General features: G+C 40.7%; 2 protein-coding genes and 1 long non-coding RNA gene across 4 annotated transcripts in view; 1 reads left to right on the top strand and 2 right to left on the bottom strand.

Moving 5' to 3' along the window:
* LOC128879776 (uncharacterized) overlaps positions 1-7,733 on the top strand; it is an 18,079-nt gene extending 10,346 nt beyond the window's left edge. Inside the window, exons 2-3 of the mRNA XM_054129232.1 lie at positions 3,220-3,430; positions 3,822-7,733. Of these exons, the coding sequence (XP_053985207.1) occupies positions 3,246-3,430; positions 3,822-6,051 (2,415 nt within the window). The 5' untranslated portion in view covers positions 3,220-3,245 and the 3' untranslated portion in view covers positions 6,052-7,733. The remainder of the gene's footprint in view (positions 1-3,219; positions 3,431-3,821) is intronic.
* On the bottom strand, positions 3,287-3,989 carry LOC128879787 (uncharacterized). Its single transcript, XR_008457695.1, has 3 exons — positions 3,850-3,989; positions 3,729-3,791; positions 3,287-3,652 (listed from the first exon to the last, which is right to left on the bottom strand). It is a non-coding gene; the product is annotated as an uncharacterized LOC128879787 (long non-coding RNA).
* Positions 7,725-13,088, bottom strand: part of LOC128879782 (D-galactonate transporter) — a 13,918-nt gene continuing 8,554 nt past the window's right edge. For both annotated transcript variants that reach the window (XM_054129239.1, XM_054129240.1), the window contains 9 exons: positions 11,477-11,590; positions 11,186-11,309; positions 10,586-10,738; positions 10,122-10,232; positions 9,829-9,991; positions 9,534-9,732; positions 9,036-9,314; positions 8,725-8,922; positions 7,725-8,634 (listed from right to left, as the gene is read on the bottom strand). In XM_054129239.1, the coding sequence (XP_053985214.1) occupies positions 8,441-8,634; positions 8,725-8,922; positions 9,036-9,314; positions 9,534-9,732; positions 9,829-9,991; positions 10,122-10,232; positions 10,586-10,738; positions 11,186-11,309; positions 11,477-11,590 (1,535 nt within the window). In that variant the 3' untranslated portion in view covers positions 7,725-8,440. The remainder of the gene's footprint in view (positions 8,635-8,724; positions 8,923-9,035; positions 9,315-9,533; positions 9,733-9,828; positions 9,992-10,121; positions 10,233-10,585; positions 10,739-11,185; positions 11,310-11,476; positions 11,591-13,088) is intronic.

Below are 13,088 nucleotides of genomic sequence, written 5' to 3'. Positions count from 1 at the left end.
GATCGTGGGCTTTAAGAGGTTACAGACTTTGGTATTACTGGACCCTGTAATCGGATCTTAATGGTAACTATGACGCCAGTAATATTCGCGTGTTTACTCTCGAACGGTGTGCGAAGCAGTTTCATTGTTTATTACGCTTAGTAGCCGTGACTGTACAATAAAGCTTCCCGTCTTTGTTGTATAAATGACCCAGCAGTGCGTACATTGGACCAACCCACGTTACTGTTCACCGGTGACGTCATTATGAAATTTCTTTCGTGATTCACTACTTTTACTCCCTGGTCCAAGCACTGAAATAGCACCCTCGAGAGTTCTGGTTGCATTTCGATAGTTTCTAAACAGTTCTCAAAGCAGTTAAAGAGCATAATTAATACGGTCAAGTTTCCCGAAGGCTGGCAACAAGTTGAGACAAATTTTCCATTCACCTCTAACCACGTGTCGACAGCTGATCAACGTAATCAACGCGTGACGTCTCCACGTGCGAGGTAAAACTCAATTCCGAAATCATTCGCAAGCAAACCTCCACGTGGAAGTGTATTCGTCAGAAATTGACGCTGATCACGACTTCAGAATGGCCGTAATCGGTGTTTGACCGAGACATTCCGGGTCTGAGGAACAGCTGAGTGGTCCCTGCGGTTAAAAGCAGCGCAATAGGAGGAAAGTGAACATCGGACGATTGGGCGGTCGCGAAATGACTCGAGATTTGCTTTGAAAAGAAAATTGCCCGGCCTCGATATATATACCAAGCAAAGTGTTGCCGTTGCTTTATATTTAGACTTAACGGATTTTCCCGTAGCCACGTGCTATGAAAATACGCGTGCAATACACGAGCGCGCGCGTACTCTGCGGTTGATTATTATTCCTGCATCACCTGATGCTATCGCGAGACAGAGGTAACGAGGTGATGCTCCACCTTGGAATTTAAGAATCGCTTCTTTAATTTGCGTGTTTCAATGGATCCACCACGGATGGATTGGAATGGATTCGAAGCAATTCTGAAATCAAATAAATGATTAATTTCTTTTTAACGAATAATGTTTCAAAAAAAGTTACGAGTATTTGAATCGTACTTTGAAAAGTTGCACGAACTCGTGTTCCAGTGTCTAATATCTTGGAATAAACGTACATATTCTTACTTCGTCTTGGATCGATCTGAAACAGTAATTTTCAATAACTTTACTACCACGTAGAGTTACGCAAGAGTACCATGGTTATTCATAAGCTCGATTCGAATGCAATTTCCTTCACCCGATGGAGTAATCTAGAATTATAATACGCAATTAATAAAACGGGCTTGGCTGTAACTTTGATCGACTTTCAGTTGTGGTCTCTTTTAGCTTTGATTCGCATAGTCTTTCTGTGGTAGTGTGAACACGCCAGTGTGTGTTCTCCTTCTGCATACTTTGGTCTACCGTTACGTCTCAGTGGCTTTCATCTAGACGAATGCATCAGGTCCCAAATGTTACAAAACAATCAAACATAGTACAACGTAAAACGGCATAATACAACATTGTACCGGATGCCGAAATTTAATTAATAAAGTCGTTTAAAACAAATTTGCACATTTTACCAATTTTCTGTTCCGTCTAAGCTTTGCTTCGATCGATACAATGCAGTTGGAAAGTTACAGGGAAAGTTGGGTATAACGAACGCTTCGGTTCTTGGTATAGATAAATTTTGATTAACGATAACAGTTTTGTTGCGTTTAAATTATTTTAAACGTTTCCAACTATGTATATCGTTGTTTCTGCACGGTTTAATGGGTTACATTTATGTCACCGTTATCACCACCGAAGATAAGCTTACGAGGAGAAATACTATTCGCAATACCAATTGTTCCGTTACATGACCCTTGAGTAATCGGGGCTTCTACTATACAATCAAAGAACAGATTAGGACAGTGGCGCACAATTCTTTTTGCAAATTGACCAGATGGAAGGAAATGATAATTTCAGGTTTAGATTTTCTACGAAATTATTCGAAACACTACAGAATTTATAAAATACAGTCTTTTTATTTACGATTTCTTTTGTACGGATTTTTCATTTGTTTTTGTTATTATATCGTTAGCTAAGCAAACATGATTTTGTGAACCACTGGTTCCGAGTGACATAATGCGAGAGAAGTATACGGAACTGATTAAATTTTCACTGAAACATGCATGATTCACCTAACTTGTCGTCCTTCAATTATTTGTAAACTGTTCGTCGTATTAAAGAGTTGTTTAAACAAATGTCGCTCGCCGTCGACTAGAACAGGTTAGAAAATAATTAATTACTTGCAACTGCGAGGTATTTTAATTTGTAATCGACGAGAACGTCGAATGCCGAGTGACAAATTGCCATAGCAAATGTGATCATGTTACGAAACGCTCTTAGTTCGATCTACAAGGAAAGAAGAATTTCGACGATCCCTTTCTATTTCATTTCTTTATTAAAAATTAATTAGAGAAAAGGCAGGTTGGTCTTAGCTCGGACTAAAATTTTAAGATGTAAAATTTTGCGAGATAGTTAGAAGGTTTGGTACATAGATTTAAAAGATCATTGAAGTAAGGACCACTCTAATGCACGCGATTCTAACTTTTGCATGATTTTTCGATTGTCCTTCCGAATATTTCATTTTATTTCATTGTATTTAAAAATAAGATCGAGCTCCGCGAATATCAGTTTACGGAACTGCACTGTTGGTGGCAACTTCGTATACTCTTTGCAATTGTTGTTAACACGTTACTGATCAGCGTCACAGTCGCATGACTCTCGACAAATTATCACGGTAGCGCGTCAATAGGGTGTGCTTATAGAAATTATAAACGATGACAGGATGGAAACGAGCACAGAATGTTACAAATTCAGCAATAAACATTCCTAGGAAATAGCTACGACGAATGGAAAATATTTGTAGTATCATCGCAGTTGAAAGGAACATATTCGAGTGGCCTGGTTTAGGTGTGACACCCTGTATAAGATTTTAATTCCACAAGCTAATGGAGTCTTCGGTAGTTAAACGACAACCCATAATATGTTAACAGCTATAATATTGTTCTAGTGGCAAGCAATTATTCCCAATCTTCCTTATACGGTGTTCTTTGTAATTTAGATTATTGTTCAGATTCTGTAGACCCCTGTGCGCAGACGTAGTTATCCAGCGAGGCTTAACAAACGTTCGTACAATCACTGTCTGACAATTGTTTGCGTAACAATTGCATTCTTATTGTTTCAGGATTGTGTCACGTGTATTATACATGAATGGTTGGAGATTCGCCAGACATCGTTGGAGAAGGATCGGTCTCAGATCAGGGAGACGTAGAAAGATGGCAGGATAATCCGGGTGTGGTGGCCTTGAGTTTCGCGCTTTTTGGCTGCTTCCTGCTAAATGTCATTCTTCTACTCGCATTCCTCGTGCGTCCTTCGTTGAGGACCATTTCCAACAGGTTGGCGCTTCGTCAAAATTCCTTTAAGCAATACTTTATTGGGGTGTTCTATCGCCCTTCCTTTCAAGTCGTCACACTGCATTGCACTTGAGCAATTTGACATAAACTTAAATAATCGCTCTTGATTACTTATATTCCCTTTTAAGGTGTCACATCTCTCCCCATCAAGTTGTCACAGTTATCCCGATCATGTACTTCTCCGATGCATACAACTCCAGCCAGCTAAAATAATTTTGAATAATATTATTTCTCTCGGTTACTCGCCTTCTATCTCAAAATTGTCACAATTTCTCCTTACCAAGTTGCCACAAGCTCATCTCCCATCGTCTTCCCCTCGGTACACAAACTCCATCGATCTAAACTACAATAAACTAACGTTATAACGTTCCAGGTTCGTCATGAATCTGACCGTATCGAACCTGTTGGTGTGCGCCATCATGAACCCTCTTCTGATCATGGACACCTCGACGCCATCGGGATCCGCGCAAATAGTCCGATCGGCGCCGGTTGGAAGTATTTGCGCGATATCTGAAGGCGCCATCGCCGTCGTAACGACCTCCTCGGTGCTCTCGGTTCTCTTGATTGCCATTGACCAGTACTTCGCCGTGGTGGATCCATTGAGATACCGAGCACGCGTAGACAAACTGAAATGTGGAATTCTGATAATGTCCACCTGGCTGATCTCGATCATCTTCGGGCTACTCGCCTTCTTCAACCCAGATCCACGAGGCTTTTGGCTTTCCTGCGGCTCGAGGAACGTCACCTGGTCCCCGAACGTGACCTCCTACGATCCAGCGATGACGGAGTCGTCCTCGCTCTCCGTTCTAGAAAGCGAGATCGCAGAGCTGAACGTCAGCGGACTCCCTGAAATATTGGAGACGGTCGAGTCCATCAGGATCGATGACGATCTAGATCTCATAGAGAACACCACCGTAATCTTCGACACTCTGATAGGCGGTACGATCACTTACGGTTTCGTCTACGCCCTCCTCTACGCCATATTCGCCTACTTCATCCCCTTCGCCGCAGTCTGTTGGATCTACGTCAGCATCTACGCGGCAGCCCACCGAAACTCCGAAAGAGCAAGACGCAGCGGTTCCAGGCCCATCCTGTCGTCTGCTAGTTTCAGCGAGGAACATAACGGCTTGTCGAGGCTGCAACGTCTTCAAACTGACACCATCGAAGACTTCCGCAAGCTACCAAAAATCTCCAGCTTGTCATCCATAGACGAAACCAGCGAGACCATGCAACCGACTGGCCAGGTGTCACGAAAACGTTCCTTCTCGTCGTCGATGGAGTTGGAGGTGCCTCTTTCCCCCGGCGACGATCAGGCTTCCTCGGGTATAGTCTTCACGGTGGGTTTGCAGAAGTTGGAGGTTTCCGAAGAGAAAGATCGAGAAAGTTTGAAAGCTAGTCACGACTCCATTCTCGAAGGTCTTGTTGGAAAGTCGCCTCAGGGTCGGTCCAATCAGGAGCAAACCTCGCCTCAGGATGGTCTTACGTCCGAGAGAGGGGACACCTGGCTCTCTAGGACCTTCGAAGAAGCTAGTGATTCGGAAGACGATGCTCGATTCGTTTGCTTCCACACCTTGGACGTTCTGGATAAAAGAATGTTTCTGATTAATAGAAAAGTTTCTCCGTCTTTTGGCGGTTACCAGTCGTCCTTGAAGAATCCTCTAAAAGTCGCTGCGATCATTGAAGAAGGCGACAAAGCAAGCGAAGCAAAGGTAGACCTCGAGCCAAAGGAGTCAGAGGTAGCAACGGATGAAGCTTGCGCCGATGATCGCGCCTCCGACTACCTGGTACAGGTCGAAATGGACCTAGAAAGCCAGGATGGACAGTCGAGAATATTTCAGGGTCTTTTAGAAGACAAGTCGCAAGACGTTATTATATCTAACGAACCCGAGAATTTAAGTAACAACAAGACTGAAAGAGATACAACCGCTGCCAGCAACGCAGCAGAGCCTTCTACTGGTCTCTTAACGCCAATAGTGACCATCACGCCAGCGCCAAACAAAAACGAAGGCCTGCACCGCGTGTCGAGCGTCAGGAGCACGTCGAGCTACATAAGTACTCTGAAGGATAGAATAAGCAATGGGTCGATTTTTCGACACAGAGAGGAAACCAGAGCGGCCAGAATAAGCGCTTTGGTTATAGTGATGGGTCTAATCTGCTGGTCGCCGTATGTGATACTGTTGATACTGAAGAATCTACCTCAAGCAGCTGACCAACGTTTGTCTCACAAGTACGACGTGATGGCGTCCAGTTTCTTAGTTCTGGCTGCTTACGTTAGCCCGTTGCTGTTCGGTTATCGCTCTAAACGCGTTAAACGGGAGCTCAGGAGATTCTTCTGCTTCAGAAGGGAGCTGTCCTACAAAAACAACAGGAGCTTAATGGCGAAGAAAGTGCTGAAGAGGAGGCACAGCAGCACGCTGAGTCACCTCGAGATGGATCACAAGTACAACATCTTTAATTGCGTTTATGGAAGGAACCGGTGGCCGAAAGAAAAAGTTCAGTTTGTTCAAGTGCCAGACACTGCGCTGGCTGTCGAGACTTGCAGGAGTAGCTTCTCCAGCGGTGCTAGCACTCAAATCTCCAGCACCTCCACGGAGGAATGTTGATGATGTTCCTGATACCTCTGTTGATTATTGTTCGGGATACTTAATAGAGTCGATAGTTTCTTCGGATCAGTCGTAGTCGCTGCTACACATTTGTTACTCACAAGGAGAGGTCTGATGTTGATTTTTTGATTACCTTGTGCACAGTGGTAGATGATGAATAAACTGTGGATCTTGATGCATTTATAGGAAATTTGAATGCGCGAAACTACAGAATGCACACAATCTGCAAGAATATAAAGAAATATTTAAAGTAAAGTTCATATTACAATATTTGCAGAGTAAAATAAATTCTGAATCAGTATCAATTTTTGTAGGTACGTTAGTAAAGTCAGCATTACCTTTCAAGACCTCTGCTTGTTAAACAGACCGTGTACGTAAGGGTGCGAATGTTGATTGTCTGAAGATATAATGTTTGAAAGGATCGAAGCAAGAATGCTGTGCAACGAACCAATGAGATACATGATAACACTTGACAGGAAACTTATTTATGGATATATGAAGTTTCCTATGAATGACGTTGCGTAGATAGAGTGAGTCATTCTGGTTCCATTCTGTGGCTTGAGATTGTCTGCAAACATAATATTTAGAAAGTTAAGGCAAGAATGCAGTGCAACCTACCAATGAGATAAATGTTGGTACTCCATAGGAAAGAATGTGTGTACAACACACTTGCATGAAACTTCCCAGGCATAAATGGGCCTGAACCATTTTGATTTCAAAATGGCCTAATTAATTGAAATTATATAAACAAATCTATGGTTTTCCAACATAGTTATATGTTACTTAACTGTCTTAATTGTCTAACTATGTAACTGAACTTGACTTATCTAAGACATACGTAAATTTTAAGTTACTCTGTGTTAACATAATCAGACTAGGAGATTTATACAATTTGTCAATATAGACGACGCTGCACTGAAGATATAGATTTTACGTTTATGTAAGCGACAAACTTTGATACTTTATACCGTGGCATTTATGGAATACGTGCGTTATACACAATTTCTGTACATCTATACAGAATGTTTTATAGCCCTCGAGCTAAGATATCTTTCATTTTTAAGATATTCCGAAAGCTTCGTTCTTAAACTATTTAATTTTAATGTTACATTTAACGCAGTTTCTGCTACGGTGCTCAATATTTAACGAAACATAAACAGAAACTTAAACGGTATTACTGCAGCTCGGTACATTGACCATAATTTTTTTTTTTTTATATTCTACTTTCTTGTAACTGCAGCTCTAAAGCAATCAACGCAACTATTAGAATTTACACGACTTAACATAACATCTGGCTGAACTATTTATTGATAGATCTGTCAAAGTATTTTCGCAAGTATAACTATGTAAATAAGTACACAGCGTTGCATGACAAATCTTAACGCGAATCTTTGAAGTGTTTCAAGGATGCTTTCCCACTATTTTGTACATTACAAATACAGTATCTTTATTTATATTAAATAATCTGTACATACAACGTGATTTGATGATGAATCTTGGTAACGAATCTATTGTCTATCGTATATTACATAGCTGGTGCGTCGCGTGTTTGTGTGTGTGGATCTGTATATGTGTGTGTTTTAACATGTATTTTGCGTACCTGTATAAGACACGTATACATGTATATTTCAGTAGGCTGTTTTTATTATACAATAATAATAAAATCAACTACATACTTGTCATTTTGCATTTTACTAAAAAAAAACAAGTCCAAAACTGATATTTGGTAGGTCTGTTCATTACAAATCTTATACTAAACAGGATTTGCATTTAGAAATTTTATATTAAACAGGAATTGCACTGAGAAATTTAAACCAATTGTATTCTATCTTAATACTAGGTTTACGGAGCATGGTCATTTTTAACCATATCAAATGCTACAATTCAATAATTATTATGAGTAATTCGTTTGGTTAGATGCTTGCTATAATTATCGTTTCAGAAAACTATGCAATGCGTAGTCTTTTACTCGAGGTACAGAGAGCAATCTATAACTGGCATTACTACGACAGGCAAGTTGTGATGCCAGTGTTGCTTCCAATTTTGGCGTCACAGCAGACAAGCACAGAGATATTATAGATAGAGTAGGGGGACTTTATTATAAAACTGGCGTCCTTAGTCATCCCAAAAAAATGATAGAAGTATAAAATAATTGAGACCGCGCATCGTTTTCTATAGCTACAGTAATGTGCGCTCAGCTTTGAACGTCGCGCATGCGCGATTTGGAAGCAACGCTGGCATCATAGGATGGGATATCCTCATTTCCAACGAGGCATTTTCACTTACAGACAAGGGCTGTCTCCCCTGCTCTATCTATAATATTTCTATGCAGACAACTCACGGATACTTCTGAGTGCTATGTACAATTGATAAATCATGATCATTTATTTTATAACCTAGAATTCTCGAAACGATACGGCGGCTGTGGGTATAATCTTGGGAGTTCTATAGGTGGTGCACTTCCATCGTCGCTGGTGAACATAGTATTGTCATATCCTACTTCTGGTTTTGTAGTGGCTTCGCTGCTTGTGTCTTCCTTGGAACCTTCCATTAGGAACATGGTGAAGAAGAACATGATGGAACCTAAGAATAAGTTCTTTATTAGTAATTTGCTGAACACGGTGGAATATAAGGATAAGGTGTTGATTAATATTTAACCGTTTGGTTACTTACTGATGCCATAAAATCCAGCATAGAAGATGTAAAGAGACCCTCTGTAACCAATGGCCATCCTAGTAGGTTCCACCAGTATTGGCAAGTTTCCACCGATGTTGTTCATGACAAATAAGAAAGCACCAATAGTGGTGGACCTAAAATGTAGGGGGACTATTTCCACGACTACGGCGAACACTATGCCAAACCACATTTCAGCTGCAATCAAAAAGATACTTTTTAGAGTATTACTTATTAACAGATTTTTATGCATTTGTTTCTACTGTGGGTTTCTCGAGCAATTACTCTTGCATGATCGGCATCTTGCTTACCAAAGAAGTAAGAAATCCCAAGGGTGATCATCGCCCACAGGGGATTGAAGTACACCGAGCCAAACGCAAAGGGTGTCGCTATTATCTGACTGATGGCCAGGCAAGCCACTCGAGATCTGATTCCCATCTTAGCGACGATCTTATCGCTGATTACTCCACCGACCACGACACCGATGCTGCCGATCACAATGGTCACGGCGAACAACCACCAACCCAGGTCATAGTCTGGGAAGTATTCCCTGTAGTAGAGGTCGCAATTGTAGGCGAAGCACATGCCACCTGAAATTGTGAATAACCCTTTTATTTTATTATTGGCGAACAAATAGAAATAAATGTAGGGGTTTTAAACAGGGGCTTTAGGAGTGTACCATTTAGGGTAGACGAACGATAACAAATAAATATTTTTCATGGAATACGAATTCGGCTGGAACGAACCAGTCACGTGACACTAATGCGTCCTTAGAACGAATTTGAATCCTTTGCGTCAAGGCCGTTTACCGCAATGTCTGATGCTGGCGGCCAAGCACAAAAGAACGATCCTCGGTTGCAGTATCACTTTCCAGATCGGTATTTTCTTCCCGTCTTTACTCGTATCCTCCTCGCCGATCGTCTTTCTCTCTGGCTCGGATAGGGTGAAAGTGAAGACACCTACGATCAGTCCGATTATGCCAGCCCCGTAGTAGCACGCTCTCCATCCCTGTAAAAATCGTTCCGAAATTGTAAACACGTGTTGCAGAGTTGTTTACGTCTTTTTAGTTTTATGTAAAAATATGTGAATTTCAATGTTGCCTACCAAATTTGCGATGTTGAGTTTGGGTATGTAACGACCAACCGGAAATGCGATACCATAACCACCGTAGATGCCCCAATTGAAAATCGACATGACGAGCCCTCGCTGTTCTTCGGGGAACCAATCAGAAAGTAAACCAGTCGCCAACGGATTGCATCCTGCCTCCCTTTATGTATTATAAATGGATTTATCTATTATAATTATATATATTTTTGCATTTCTATGTATTCTATACATTCTACACATAAATGTGACAAAATGTAAAACTTATTTCATCGATCCGGTATCCAACTTACCCAGCAGCTAATACCATGCGAAGAATGACCAATTGCCAGTACTCCTTCACTGCTCCCATCAGGACGATGGCGATGCTGAATATGAAGGTGCAAATGGTTAACAACCTCACCCTGCAAATAGAGTTGGATGAATTAGAAGGATAGGAAGCATGAAAGCATGAAGAATAGAGAGAATGAACCTAATAAGAGCATATTTTTCTTCTTTTCTTCAGAAATTTGTCGAACATTACCACTAATTGTAAGTCTGTGCTTGCTATCCCGCGACAAGTAAGAAATACTTACGTAATAAAATATACATCATTCGCCTAACGGTGTACGTACAATCCACTATACTTTACATTCATAATTCTAACGATAAAAATTATATGATTTCAAAGGTGCGGTGGCAATATTCCACCTCAACGGAACACGTTGCGCAATCGCCGGAGATGTAATTGTATAATTTGTCACCGTCAAGTAAGTACCTGTTGTATTTATCGGCAGCTACACCCAAGCAAACGCCAACGATCGTGAACACGGCGATAAAACTCGGGCCAGCCAAGATTTGATAGTCCAGACCAAGGCCATTGTAGTTCCATTCACAGTAGCGGGAACCGTTCAATTCCAGGGACTCGCAGCTGCGAAACAAAATACGTACACCTTCAACGGGCGTCTCTAATTCAGACGAAGGTAATACCGTTGCGTTTGTCTAGTCGCTGTTCGCCTACGTACTGACAATGAGTGAAAGTAATACAATTCCTGGCGAGAGGTATTCAATCTGGAGCAGAAAGTATTCGTATGGACGTTATTGTTACTAAACTGCGGATTTGTATGCATTTGTATGTATGCATTTGTATGTATTCATCAGAACCTTACGTGGCCCTCGAAATCAAACAGCTCTCGTTCGACACTTTCTTTCTATCGCTAAAAGTAAGCCAATTATTCAGGTGGCCTGTTTTAAATGCCTCACCCTGTGTATACCAAATACTTGACTCATTGTCACAAGTGAAATTAAAATCAGTGAATGCCGACATTTCGCCATTACAATTACATAATTAACGCGAACTGAAATTAACAGAACTCACAAGCTTTGGTTGTGTGCCTCCTCGCATTGAATGGGAAGATCTACGAGGGCCAGCGTGGTCGAGTTTAATTGGCAGGAAATGTCACCGTAGTGTAGATCTATCGCTGTCTCTTTGCTTGTTACACCTTGAAAACGAGCGTTAGTTAATTTTACACGAAGACTATGGGATACAGGAAATTCAATAACGTTCGTGGAATTAAAATTTTTTTAGATCGACACTATGCGAAGATCGAATGACCGTGTTTATATGCCGTTTTAAGGAAGAGGAAGCATAACCGAACATTTTACTCACCAATTAAATAATGACCTAGCTCTCCAAGTACGTATCCGATTGAAACGATCGCCAATGCGTACGGTTTGTACAGGAATTGCAATTTCTGGAATACCGTGCTCAACATCGTGTGTCCTGGGGGCAGAAATAATTACGAAGTGAGCCGTTAGTTAACACAAGGAAGTACAATACGGAATTAAAGAGTAGATTAATTAACTAAAAATGTCTCGGGAGGATTTCTTCACTCGTACAGTACTTCGTGATTTTGTTTTATTTGTATTAGGATAGTAGACTAGATAGTAGACACTAGAATGCAGATTTCCATAAGAAATTTGGATATGCAAGAAACTACAAAATGCACACAGTATGCAAAAAAAATAAAAATATTGAGAGTAACGTTCATATTATAATATATGCAGAGGAATATAAATTTCTTATAATTACATCCCTCGTCTATTTAAATTGCTATTTCCTAGTCCTAAAAGATAGTTATTGACACATGTGGAGATTTGGCTGAAAATATGGGTCAAGCACACGACCAGTCGATTAATTACAAAGTCCTTTGTAAAAACTTCAGATTAAAAAGAAAATCCTCAAAAAGGACTAAAAATTCACGCTCTAGACTCGAATACTCCCTGAATTCGAACCTCGTCCTGAAGTCGAGATTCCCCTGCAATTTCAATAGACAATCAACACGTATTCGACCCCGTCCTATCCAGGGAAACGAAACAACGATGATTCGTCTCGTACAGCACAATCTGCTCGGAGATATGATCGACAAAGGTGTATTTACGATCGAGTAAATGCTAACAAGTATGTAAACGCCTGGCGCAGTATAATTTTCGCTGTAATTAAATGCACAAGCTCGTAGACATTCATCGAAGCGTTATGAAATCCGTACGGTTTATGACAGTCGGTTGCATGCCATTGAATTTGACCGACGTATTTCATCATTGACGAGAAGGAATGCTCACTGATCAATTTCAATACTCGTTAGATCGGCATTTCTCGGCATGGACAACCGGGTGCCACGCGGGGGCCAGTTACTGGCCTTCGGGTGGGCGTCGAGCGCGATAGCAAACTTTAGGGGGCGTTGACACTAGATTGATCGCTGATTTTATAGTCAATTTTATTCAGTTCGTTAGTTCTTAATCAATGCTTTCAACTATACTATACATTTGTAGGACTATGTTTTTTTTACAAATGCAACGATGCATGCGATAATTGCATTTTTATTTAAATGTTCACTTTGAACCATGCATCTCTTTCCTTTGGAATTTTTCTCTCCATGTACTGATAATAAAGTTAAAGCTTGTTACATTTACTTCTCCTTATTTATATTATTCAAAATCGATTGCGTATATATCATTGCGCTTGTAAAGGAAACATGCTCCTACAAATATAGTACATTTCGAACCGTTCATCTTTACCCTTTGACATTTTTCTGTACATGTACTGATAACGAAGTTGTAGCTTGTTACATTTACTTCTCCTTATTTATATTATTCAAAATCGATTGCGTATATATCATCACACTTGTAAAGGAAACATGCTCCTACAAATATAGTACATTTTGAACCGTTCACCCTTTGACATTTTTCTGTACATGTACTGATAACGAAGTTGTAGCTTG

The sequence above is a fragment of the Hylaeus volcanicus genome, chromosome 7, assembly GCF_026283585.1.
Source record: "Hylaeus volcanicus isolate JK05 chromosome 7, UHH_iyHylVolc1.0_haploid, whole genome shotgun sequence".
Taxonomy (NCBI): Eukaryota; Metazoa; Arthropoda; class Insecta; order Hymenoptera; family Colletidae; genus Hylaeus; species Hylaeus volcanicus.
Note: the sequence above shows the minus strand (reverse complement) of the source record. Positions and strands in the feature narration are given on the sequence as shown.